Below are 12,198 nucleotides of genomic sequence, written 5' to 3'. Positions count from 1 at the left end.
TGTATCTTTACTTTGCTGATCTAGCTTAAATGTTTTAATTTTATCTTTTTATTATGTGAATTAATATTCATCTATAATATCAATAGGAAATTCTCAGACGTTGAAACTTATGCCAAAAGAGAGTAACATCGACACTTATGCAAGACTTAAAGAGTTTTGTAAGCGACATTATTCTGCTCATTACATGACTCTGGCTGTCCAGTCCAAAGGTGAATATTGAGTGCTCACTTTAAATGGTATGATATACGTTTCATTTTTAGGCCATACCGCAATGCTTGTTGTACTACGTGTTCATCAAAGCTGTTTGACAAATGACGAATATAATTTCTAATGAAAACTGACTGTGGAATCATGATTTTTTTTTTACTTGCAGAATTGTGCCAGTGGTCATATCTTAGTGCTTACACTAGTCAGATAGTGTAATTCCATTCTGATAGGTTTACTAGGAATTAATAACAAATGTGGACACATATTTATAATAAAAAAGTTGACAGGAAATATGCACAGTTATATTTAGATTTTTAGCAATTAAACTGAGTGGTTTTCAACATAATTTATGAAATGCAGACATAGGATATGTTGCTTGTTGTAAAATGATTGAATTATAACTGTCTGTCCTAGTTCAATTACCTTTCAAGACTCTATAACTCCCTAGCTTAAAGATGTATTTGTCCATGTCTCTCTGTCTGCAATGATTAAAAATATTGAAAAATTTAAAAGTCGTGGCTGCTAGGACAGAATCATGGAACAGGTATTGTAGTTAGTATTTAAGTATAGTTAACTGTAAATTCCATACTATTTATTTCTTCTGCAGGAACATTTTTTTTTACAACAGATACTTGATGATTTTGTTGGGATCATATATTGTTGTTTTGTTACAGTAAGGATTCAAGTTTGGGAAATAATAGTTCAATAGAAATGGATAGAATTCATAGTTTATAAAAAAAAAATTTAAAATGGATTCAGTCAAATCCAGTAGAAAGTGATGAATTAGTGTATGTATACATTCAAGATATTCCAAGACTACAACTATGATTTCTTTACATAGTAAACTAGCCATTGTCTACAAAGGACCAGAAATGCATTTTCCTCCACTTGAAAGAAATATTTCTCTTGTGGAGCTAGAGGAGTGCCACTTACCATCAACATGGGAAAGTCAAGAATGTGGGCCTCCATGAACCGCCAAAGATGTTATGGAGGTTGAACCCATGCTTTTGGCATGATTCCATACCATATACTTGCTATCTTGTCAACTGGGCTGGCCATCTTGTCCACTATTTCCATTGGTCAATGTAAATGTTGATTCACAAACAGTGATGTGATTGATTTGTTGCTAATTTAATCTGACCAATTGTAGAAACGTTGGATACTTTGGAAGCTTGGGTGAAGGAAATCTTTTCTCAAGTACCAAACAAGTAAGACCTATTCTTTGTATTATGAAATATGATAGAAAATAAATACTGGCAAACATTCCTTTTTTTTATATTTTTAAGAATATTTGTGCTTTTCTAATGACTTTCTTCTTGATTTTTCATAAAGCTTTGATTTGTTGCTGGAGTATAGTTCTCTGGGATGCGGTCTATATTTAATCTTTTAACCAGGTGGCTAACCTTTATGTATGAATATTTATTACAATGACCCTTCGCATGCCATTTCATTCTGAGGGCTTTGTGAGCATAAACTTTTCCTTGATAACCCCCTCAAGTGGGGAATCACTGAGGAGTGATGAGGAACACTCTATTTTTCCTCTTACACCATGCCATCCTTCATACAGGAAGGCTCAGTCATTGTAATAAAACTTACTGTCAATTGCCTGAGAAATGCACAGGACAGACTGGAGACTGAATCAGAGATTTCTTTAGTTTGTATAATTCTGCACTCGGAGAGTAAATTTACAGTCATTGGAGGAAGTCTAATAACACCTGTAAGCAAATCTAAAGAATGCCTTGACTCTGCAAATCAAACTTGTTTAAAACTTATCTTTAAAACTTGTCATAAACAGCTTTTCGTTCCTAATTTGTCCTTGGAATATAACTGTCACTGGCAAATCCAGCATTTAATACCTGTTCTTAATTGTCCTTGAGAACAGGTGATGAGCTGCTGTGTTGAACCACTGCAGTGCCTGTGGTGTAGTTTGGTTTTGTATAACAGTACTCCCAGTAGATTCTTAGGAAGGGAGTTCGAGGATGATGATATATATCCAAATGAGGGCGATTTGTACTTGGAAAGAATTTGTATGTAGTTGTATTCCCATGCATTAGCTGCTTTTGGCTTTCTAGGTGGTAGAAATTGTGAGTAAGGAAGGTGTCGTTGAAGGAGACTTGGCAAGTTTAATCTTGTATCGGTCAAGGCACTGTATGGGTGATGGATGGATCTGTATCGAGGAAATTACTTTGTCTTGGATGGTGTCAAGCTTTTTGAATGTGATCAGATAAATGGGATTATTATCTGCATCTTGGTACAGCAAATCAATTAAAATTGTTCTATATGAGTGAAATGTGAACAACAGTACTAATTTCTGAAAACTGTTACAAAGCATACCTTTCTTTTCTCCTCATATCGCATGTATGAAGTGGTCTACCCAAACCAGACTTCTCCGAATTCAGGGATCCCTTTGAAACATCTGCTTTTAATAAACTTTATAGAGGTATGTATAAATTAATTTCTAGTGGTACCATATTCTCTTGAAATGCCTTAATAGCTCAATGTGAAAATGTGAACCTGTTAAATGAATATTTACAAATTGTTTATATACTTTCGTATTTATAAGTATAGAGTTATGCTTTCTGTTACTAAGTTTAATAGCTGATGATAGTTTAATTGCTTCTTAACTACAACACTGGACTAAATAAAGGGAAAGGAAACCATTATCCATTCAGTTCTAGTTTGGCACCACTATACTTTGAAGTTTTTGGACAGGTTAGCTATGTTTTTTCTAAAGAAAAGGATTTTTGAATGGTCATAGTTGTAAATAAGTGTTCAAGTTTGCATGACTTCCTTCAGGATGTTACAAAATTGGTATAGTGCGGAAGGAGACCGTTTGGCCAATCATGTCTGCGCTGGTTTTCCAAATGAACATTTCACTTCGTGCCATTCTCCCCTTTCTCATTTTATGAATTACTTTAAGTCTGTGCCCTTTTGTTTTTGATCCTTTCATGAGTATGGACATTTTGTCCCTATCTGCTCTGTTTACTCATGATTTTGAATTCTTGAATCAGATTTCCTCTTAGATTCCTCTTCAAGAAAAAGTCCCAGCTTCATCAATCTGACTTCATCTCTGGATCTGTTTTTGTATATCTCTTCTGTGCACAATTCAAGACTTTCACATTCTTCCAAAAGTGTGCCATCCTTATTGTATGCAGTATTCCAGCTGAGCCAAAATAATGTCTTATACAAGCTGAAAATGTGTTGCTGGAAAAGTGCATCAGGTCAGGCAGCATCCAAGGAGCAGTAGAGTCGACATTTCAGGCATGAGCCCTTCTTCAGGAATTCTACTTTCTATTACTGGGTTTATTTCTTTCCAACTAGCTAACCCCTAGCTAGTTTAAACCCTCCTCAACACCACTAGGAATGAGGAAAGTGTGACAAGCAGGCTAAGATAAAAGGTAGGGAAGAGGGACTTGGGGGAGGAGCGTTGGAAATGTGATAGGTGGAAGGAAGTTAAGGTGAGGGTGATAGGCCGGAGTGGGGGTGGGGGCGGAGAGATCAGGAAGAAGATTGCAGGTTAGGAAGGTGGTGCTGAGTTCAAGGGTTGGAACTGAGACAAGATGGGGGGAGGGGAAATGAAGAAACTGGAGAAATCGGAGTTCATCCCTTGTGGTTGGAGGGTTCCTAGGCGGAAGATGAGGCGTTCTTCCTCCAGCCGTCATGTTGCTATGGTCTGGTGATGGAGGAGTCTAAGGACCTGCATGTCCTTGGTGGAGTGGGAGGGGGAGTTGAAGTGTTGAACCACGGGGTGGTTGGGTTGGTTGGTGTGGGTGTTCCAGAGGTGTTCTCGAAACATTCTGCTAGTAGGCAGCCTGTCTTCCCCAATATAGAGGAGGCCACATCGGGTGCAGCGGGTGCAGTAAATGATGTGTGTGGAGGTGCAGCTGAATTTGTGGCAGTTATGGAAGGATCCCTTGGGGCCTTGGAGGGAGATAATGGGGGCGGTGTGGGCGCAAGTTTTGCATTTCTTGCGGTTGCAGGGGAAGGTGCCGGGAGTGGAGGTTGGGTTGGTAGAGGGTGTGGACCTGACAAGGGAGTCACGGAGGGAGTGGTCTTTTTGGAACGCTGATGGGGAGGGGAGGGAAATATGTCCTTGGTGGTGGGGTCTGTTTGGAGGTGGTGGAAATGACGACAGATGATACGATGTATATGGAGGTTGGTGGGGTGGTAGGTGAGGACCAGTGGGGTTCTGTCCTGGTGGCGATTGGAGAGGCGGGGCTCAAGGGCGGAGGAGCAGGAAGTGGAGGAGATGCGGTGGAGAGCATCATCGATCACGTCTGGGGGGAAATTGCGGTCTTTGAAGAAGGAGACCATCTGGGTTGATTTCGGTACCCCTCTCTGAGGATGAAAGTTCAGTCCTCGGCAGAGGCCTCCCCTTCATTCCCCTATGCTCTCGGATTAACGAGTTCAACACGCGGCGAGACAGCGAACAATTCTTCCGCCGCTTTTGCCTCTGCGCCTACTTCTTCAACCAGGATTCTCGCCAACCCTCTGACGCCCCCTTCTCCCGCCTTCAACACACCCCATCCACCTGGACACCCTGTGCTGGCCTCTTACCTGCCCTCGATCTCTTCATAGCCAACTGCCGCCACAAAATTAACCGCCTCAATTTCTCCACCCCTCTCACCCATTCCAACCTTTCACCCTCGGAACGTGCAGCCCTCTACTTCCTAGTTCCAACCCCAACCGCACTATCAAACTGGCAGACAAGGGAGTCGTGGTATAGTTTGGCGCATCGACCGTTATACCGCTGAGGCTAAATGCCAGCTCGCGGATACATCCTCCTACTGCCCCCTTGACCATGACCCCACCTCCCACCACCAAACCATCATCTCTGAGACCATCCATAACCTCATCACCTCAGGGGATCTCCCATCCACCGCCTCCAACCTCATAGTCCCACAACCCCGCACAGTCCGTTTCTACCTCCTGCCCAAAATCCACAACCCTGACTGCCCCGACCGACCCGTTGTCTCCGCCTGCTCCTGCTCCACCGAACTCATCTCTGCATACTTCAACACGGTCCTGTCCCCCTTAGTCCAAGAACTCCCCACCTACGTTCGGGACACCACCCACGCCCTCCACCTCCTCCATGATTTTCGCTTCTCCTGTTCCCAACGCCTTACTTCACCATGGACATGCAGTCTCTGTACACCTCCATCCCCCGTCATGAAGGACTCGAAGCCCTCCGCTTCTTCCTTTCCCGTCATACTGACCAGTACCCTTCCACTGACACCCTGAGGACTGGGCTGGTGCTCACTCTGAACAACTTCTCTTTCCAATCCTCCCACTTCCTCCAAACCAAAGGAGTAGTCATGGGCACCCGCACGGGCCCCAGTTATGCCTGCCTCTTTGTCGGATATGTGGAACAGTTCAGCTTCCTCAGTTACACTGGCACCACCCCCACCTTTTCCTCCGCTACATCGATGACTGTATCGGCGCTGCCTCATGCTCCCATGAGGAGGTTGAACAGTTCATCCACTTTACTAACACCTTCCACCCCGACCTCAAATTTACCTGGACCGTCTCAGACTCCTCCCTCCCCTTCCTAGACCTCTCCATTTCTATCTTGGGCGACTGAATCAACACGGACATTTACTATAAACCGACCAACTCCAACAGCTACCTAGACTACACCTCCTCCCACCCTGCCCCCCTGTAAAAATGCCATCCCATATTCCCAATTCCTTTGTCTCTGCCGCATCTGCTCTCAGGAGGACCAGTTCCAATACCGTACAACCCAGATGGCCTCCTTCTTCAAAGACCGCAATTTCCCCCCAGGTGTGATCGACAATGCTTTCTACCCCACCAACCTCCATATACATCCGTCTCCATTTCCGCCACCTCGTTTGTCTGTCTCAATCTGTGCTGCTACCTTTTAATAACTTAATCATATAAACACCCAGGTCTGTCTGGTTCTCCATATCCTTTAGAGTAGTACCCTTTGTTTTAGTCTTCATCTCCATATTTTCTGACCAAAATATATCATGTCATATTTTTCCACGTTGAACTTCACCTACTATCTCTCAGCCCACTCCATTTTTAAAATACCCCATTATCTTCTTGTCAGTTTATGATCTTTTAAGATCTATCCTAAGTCTCTGACTAATGAGTGTTATTTTGAAGTGCTTTATTGCATCTGCATTCAACATTAATTTAACTTAATCTTCAAATAAGTTTGCATATAAACATTTCACTATTTAAAATTGTATCGTGAAATAGTTGCCAAGCACACAAGTACCTGAAAAATTATGTCTTATATACAACAATTTTAACATAATTGTTTACACTTGCATGTTTGATAAAGATTCTTTTCATTTAAATGAAATATTGAACCATTTTATCTTCCAGTTGTCCCTGTGAAGAAAGTTCATTCTCTGAATATAACTTGGGCACTTCCTCCCCAGAAGCAGTATTACAGGTATAATATTTTGTTATTGGGAAAAAACAAGATGCTTAGAGTTTGTCAGCATTTAAATATAAACCAGTGGAAAAGTATTTCAATGTTTTACTTGCAACTTTCGGAAACTAATCAACCAGAAAAATCATAACTTCTTTTTTATGAATGCTAACTGGCCTGTGTATTTCAAGTTTGCTCTGCATTTATTTCCAATTTTTAGCATTTCTTCTTGTGTTATTTTTATCTTAGCTCCTTTCAACATATATGCAGTAAGTCTATTTGTTTCAAGCTCATATGTATATTGTTCATTTTGGGCTACATTACAATCAATGACTTATATTCAGTCTGCTTGCCATCTAAGGGAGGAACTCAACATGATTGAAGCATCTAGCCAAGTGTTTTTATGTAATAAAAAGTGCATATGTGTTTCAGTTGATTAGTTCTTACAGATGCAGAAGATGATGAGGTTTTTAGTACTGCAGATTATGTCCCATTTGCTGTTTGCTATTTTTGAGCACAGTGCATGTTCCACTCTGGGCAGAGATCCATGGAGTGTCAACAAGTCAAGTTTTTGTGCATCTACTATAAGTAAAATCTTCATTGCAAGCCATCATGTGGGGGCTGAGACAATTGCACTGCTAGTTTCTCTGTTACGTCTTCCGATAGTGTATAATCAATATTTCTGCCATTTTGTGTCAATTATTTTGCTTGCCAACCCATCGCACAAATGAAAATAAAATTGAAGTTGAAATTTTTGTAAGAACTGTAGTGACTGCCATTACTAGTACTATTTTTTAATTTCCTATACGAGGGATGGGATTGGTTCTAATAATTTTGATCATCAGCCCTTTAAAGATACACTTCAGGATTCAGTGGATCCTCTTTCATCACATCTCCTGTACAGATTCAAGTTGCAGAGGGAATGCACAGGAATTCTTGCAAAATAAAAATGAAGGATCTGACTATATGTAATTTTTCCATTCTACTTCTGTGTGTGTGCTTGCCATTTTTTTGAAGGATTGCTAAATAAGTCAAATCTTCTTTTTGTTTTATATACTGAGGAAGTATTAGTAAGTTGAGATCACTCCTGACAGTGCTACAGTTTAATTTCATCAAGTACTATTAAAATCATTGAAGGTCAGCAGAGATGTTGTTTGGGAACCTCCACTGATATGTTATTAGCACTTTTATTTGACTCACATATGCTTTCAAATCATTTATGCTTTCTTAAAGCTGCCTTTTGCTAAATAAGTGATGATTCTCTCATATCTTCCTTTCTTATACTTTAGGCTGCCGATGTGGTATGGCATGAACTTCATCCCAATATTTTTGTAGTGTCATGCACAATAGTATAGTCGTATTAAATTGCTTAGTTGAACCATGTTGCAGTATGCACTAAATGATTCATAGATTCATAAATTCATATAGCACAGAAAAGGCTCATCGAGTCTATACCAACACAACTACCAATAAATGTACTCTAATCCCAATTTCCTCCACTTGTCCCATATCCTTGAATATTATGTTATTTGAAGTGGTCATCCTGACTTTTTTTTAAAAGTTGTAAGCTTTCCAGCCTCCACGACCTTCTCAGGCAGTTCATTCCAAATTTCCACCACCAGCTGAATGTTAAGTTTTTTTTCAAATCCCTTCTGAATCTCCTGCTCTTTACTGTGAAACTATGTCCTCTCATGATTGACCCCTTAACCATGGGGAACAATTGCTCTGTCTTCACCCTGTCCATACCCCTCATAATCTTACACACCTCAGTCATGCTTCCCCCCCCCCCCCCCACTCCCAATTTCCCTGTCTTCTCTGCTCTGAAGAAAACAACCCAAGCCTATCTAAATTTTCCTTGCAGCTCAATTTCACCATCCCAGGCAGCATCCTGGTGACCCTCCCCTGTACCCCTTCCAGTGCTGTCATAGCTTTCCTGTAGTGATGTGACCAGTTGTGGCCTGACTAAAACTCAGTACATCTCCAACATTGCCTCCTTGCTCTTGTACTCTATGCCACAGCTGATAAAAGCAAGTGTCCCATTAGTCTTCTTAACTAACCTTTTTATAGAACGTTTCAGAGAATACCTCTGGGACACCCGCACCAACCAACCCAATCGCCCCATAGCTGAACATTTTAACTCCCCCTACCACTCTGCCAAGGACATGCAGGTCCTTGGCCTCCTCCATCGCCAGACCATGGCAACATGACGCCTGGAGGAGGAGCGCCTCATCTTCCGCCTAGGAACCCTCCAACCACAAGGGATGAATGCAGATTTCTCCAGCTTCCTCATTTCCCTCCCCCACCCCCAGCTCATCTCAGTCCCAACCCTCGAACTCAGCACCGCCTTCTTGACGTACAATCTTCTTCCCAACCTCTCCGCCCCCATCCCCTCTCTGGCCTATCACCCTCACCTTACCCTCCTTCCACCTATCGCATTCCCAATGCCCCTCCCCCAAGTCCCTCCTCCCTATCTTTTATCTTAGCCTGCTTGGCACACCTTCCTCATTCCTGAAGAAGGGCTTATGCCCGAAACGTTGATTCTCCTGCTCCTTGGACCTGCTGCGCTTTTCCAGCAACACATGTTTCAGCTATTTACGTGCTCTGCCAGCTTCAGGGATCTCTGAACAATTCCCCTAGGTCCCTCTGTTCTAAGTGACCCAGTGTCCTGCCATTCATTAAATATGCCCTCAGTTTACTTCTTCCAAAGTGCATCACCTCACATTTATTAAGGTTAAATACCATCTGACTCTGGTCTGCCCGTCTGACCAACCTATCTATATCTTTTAGTAAATTACAACCATCTTCTTGACTATTAACCACTCTACCAGTCTTGATGTTGTCTGCATATTTGCTTAACATTTCTCCCACATTTCCATCTATATTGTTTAAATGTATAAAAACATTAAGGATCCCAGTACCAATCTTTGTGGTACACTGCTCGACACCGGCTTCTGGTCAATCAAACAGCCTTCTGACACTAGCCTCTGTGTGCTATTATTATGCTAGTTTTTAATGCATCTCACCAAGGTCCCTTCAATTCTCTGTGCATTAACCTTCTCACTCAGTCTCTCAAGTGGGACCTTGTCGAAAACATTGTTAAAATCCATATAAACTATATTGACTGAACTTCCCTGATCCACACATTTAATCACATTTTCAAAAACATTCCAACAAATTTGTTAGGCATGACCTCTCTCCGACAAAATCATGCCGACTATCCCTAATTAATCCTTACCTGTCCAAGTGGGTATTAATTCTGTCCTTCAGAATTTTCCCAATTTCTCCGCCTCTGCTGTATCTGCTCCCAGGAGGACCAGTTCCACACACTAGATATCCTCCTTCTTTAAAGACAGTAATTTTCCCTCCCACGTGGTGGAAGATGCCCTCCAACGCATCTCATCCACGTCCCGCACCTCCACCCTCAAACCCTACCCCGACAAATGCAACAAGAACAGAACTCCTGGTCCTCACCTTCCACCCCACCAACCTCCGCAAAGACCGCATCATCCGCCGACATTTCTGCCACATACAAATGGACCCCACCACCGGGGATATATTTCCCTCACCATCCCTACCCGCTTTCCGCAAAGGCAGTTTCCTACGTGACTACCTGATCAGTTCCTTGCTCCCCAACAACCTATCCTCCTATCCTGGCACCTTTCCCTGCCACCTGCGCCTACACCTCTCACCTCACCTCACCTCCATCCAAGGCCCCAAAAGACCCTTCCACATCCATCAAAGTTTCACCTGCACTTCCACAAATGTCATTTATTGCATCCGTTGCTTTTGATATGGTCTCCTTTATATTGGGAAGACTGGACACCTTCTCGCAGAGCGCTTCAATGAACATCTCTGGGACACCTGCACAATTCAACCCCACTGCCCTGTGGCCAAACATTTCAACTCTCCCTCCCATATTGCCGAGGTCATGCAGGTCCTGGGCCGCCTCCACCGTCACTCCCTCACCACCTGACGCCTGGAGGAAGAACGCCTCATCTTCTGCCTCGGAACCCTTCAACCCCAGGGCATCAATGTGGACTTCACCAGTTTCCTCATTTCCCCTCCCCCCCCACCTTACCCCAGTTCCAAACTTCCATTTCAGCACCATCCTCATGACCTGTCCTACCTGTCAATTTTCCTTCCCACCTATCCACTCCAGCCTCTACTTCGACCTACCATCATTATCCCTCCTTCCATCCACCTATTACACTCCCAGCTACCTTCTCCCCAGCCCCACCCCTCCCATTTATCTCTCCATCCCCGAGGCTTCCAAACTCATTCCTGCTGACGAAAGGCTCCTGCCTGAAACCTATGATTCTATGATGGCGATCTTCTTCCTTCTTGGATGCTGTCTGACCTGCTGTATATTTCCAACACCACTCTAATCTTGGCAACATCCTTGCAAATCTTCTCTGAACCCTTTCAAGTTTCTCAGTCTTGCTTTTTAATCTACTGTCTAGCTCCCTGAATTCTTGATGCAAGACTAAAGAATCCCTAATCACTGTCACTAAATGATAACTGAACATTATATGTACAATTTCGGATTCATGCTTTAAACGTCTGCTTCCTATGCAGATGAGCAAAATATTTTTGTGATATTATGGAAAGGTACAGATATTTCTAAAATTTCACTCAAAATCATTGGAGCCAATGACAGCCTTTATAAATGGTTTAATATGGCTGGAATTATACTATGCCTTTTACAAAGTGTAACCAATACATATAGTAACGTAGACTTGCAATTGTAGCTTTTACACACATCATGATCAGGATTTTCTTTTTTTAAATTGATAGGTACCTTAAAATCTCATTGATATAGAAGTAGTAGTTTAATGGCAACATTGGTCAAATTAGGATGCAGTTTGTTTCCATGCTGATATTTACAACATTATTTTATGTATGTTTTAAAATCTGTTGTCAGGATTAAACCACTTCACTATATATCATGGCTAATAGGACATGAAGGTACAGGCAGTATCCTGTCCCTCCTTCGAACGAGGTAAGTGCTTCATACTACGAAGTTGGATAAAGATGGCAATAATGTTTTATGATGCATAATAACTTTTATTGTTGATCTTGCTATAATTTACTGCATTGAAAAGGAAAATCTTGCAATATATTTTTAAAAAATCATTCATGAGATGTGGGTGTTGCTGGCTAGGCCAGAATTTGTTGCCCATTGCTGGTTGCCCTTAGAGGCTGGTGATGAGCTGCCTGCTTGAATCACTGTGATCCATATGCTGTAGGTGAACACAATGCTGTTGGGGAGGGAGTTCCAGGCTTTTGAGCCAAGATGTTATCAAGCTTCTTCGCTGTTGTTGAAGCTACACTCATCAAGGCAAATGGGGAGTGGAGTATACCATTACATTCCTGCCTGTACCTTGTAGGTGGGGAGTCAGGTGAGTTATTTGTAGAATTCCTAGCCTATAAACTGCTCTTGTAGCCACTGTATTTATGTGGTTAGTTCAGTTGAGTTTCTGGTCAATGTTAAGCCCCCAGATTGTTGATAATGACTGATTTAGTAATGGTAATACCATTGAACGTCAAGGAACACTTATTAGATTCTCTCTTGTTGGAGATGATCATTGCCT

At 42.2% G+C, this 12,198-nt stretch overlaps 1 protein-coding gene across 1 annotated transcript in view; it reads left to right on the top strand.

The window, feature by feature from the left end:
* nrd1a (nardilysin a (N-arginine dibasic convertase)) overlaps positions 1-12,198 on the top strand; it is a 107,746-nt gene that overhangs the window by 27,513 nt on the left and 68,035 nt on the right. The window contains exons 7-11 of the mRNA XM_060830451.1: positions 87-209; positions 1,358-1,415; positions 2,574-2,647; positions 6,559-6,628; positions 11,529-11,606. Coding sequence (XP_060686434.1) covers positions 87-209; positions 1,358-1,415; positions 2,574-2,647; positions 6,559-6,628; positions 11,529-11,606 — 403 coding nt within the window. The remainder of the gene's footprint in view (positions 1-86; positions 210-1,357; positions 1,416-2,573; positions 2,648-6,558; positions 6,629-11,528; positions 11,607-12,198) is intronic.

Source organism: Hemiscyllium ocellatum, chromosome 9 (genome assembly GCF_020745735.1).
Source record: "Hemiscyllium ocellatum isolate sHemOce1 chromosome 9, sHemOce1.pat.X.cur, whole genome shotgun sequence".
NCBI lineage: Eukaryota > Metazoa > Chordata > Chondrichthyes > Orectolobiformes > Hemiscylliidae > Hemiscyllium > Hemiscyllium ocellatum.
Note: the sequence above shows the minus strand (reverse complement) of the source record. Positions and strands in the feature narration are given on the sequence as shown.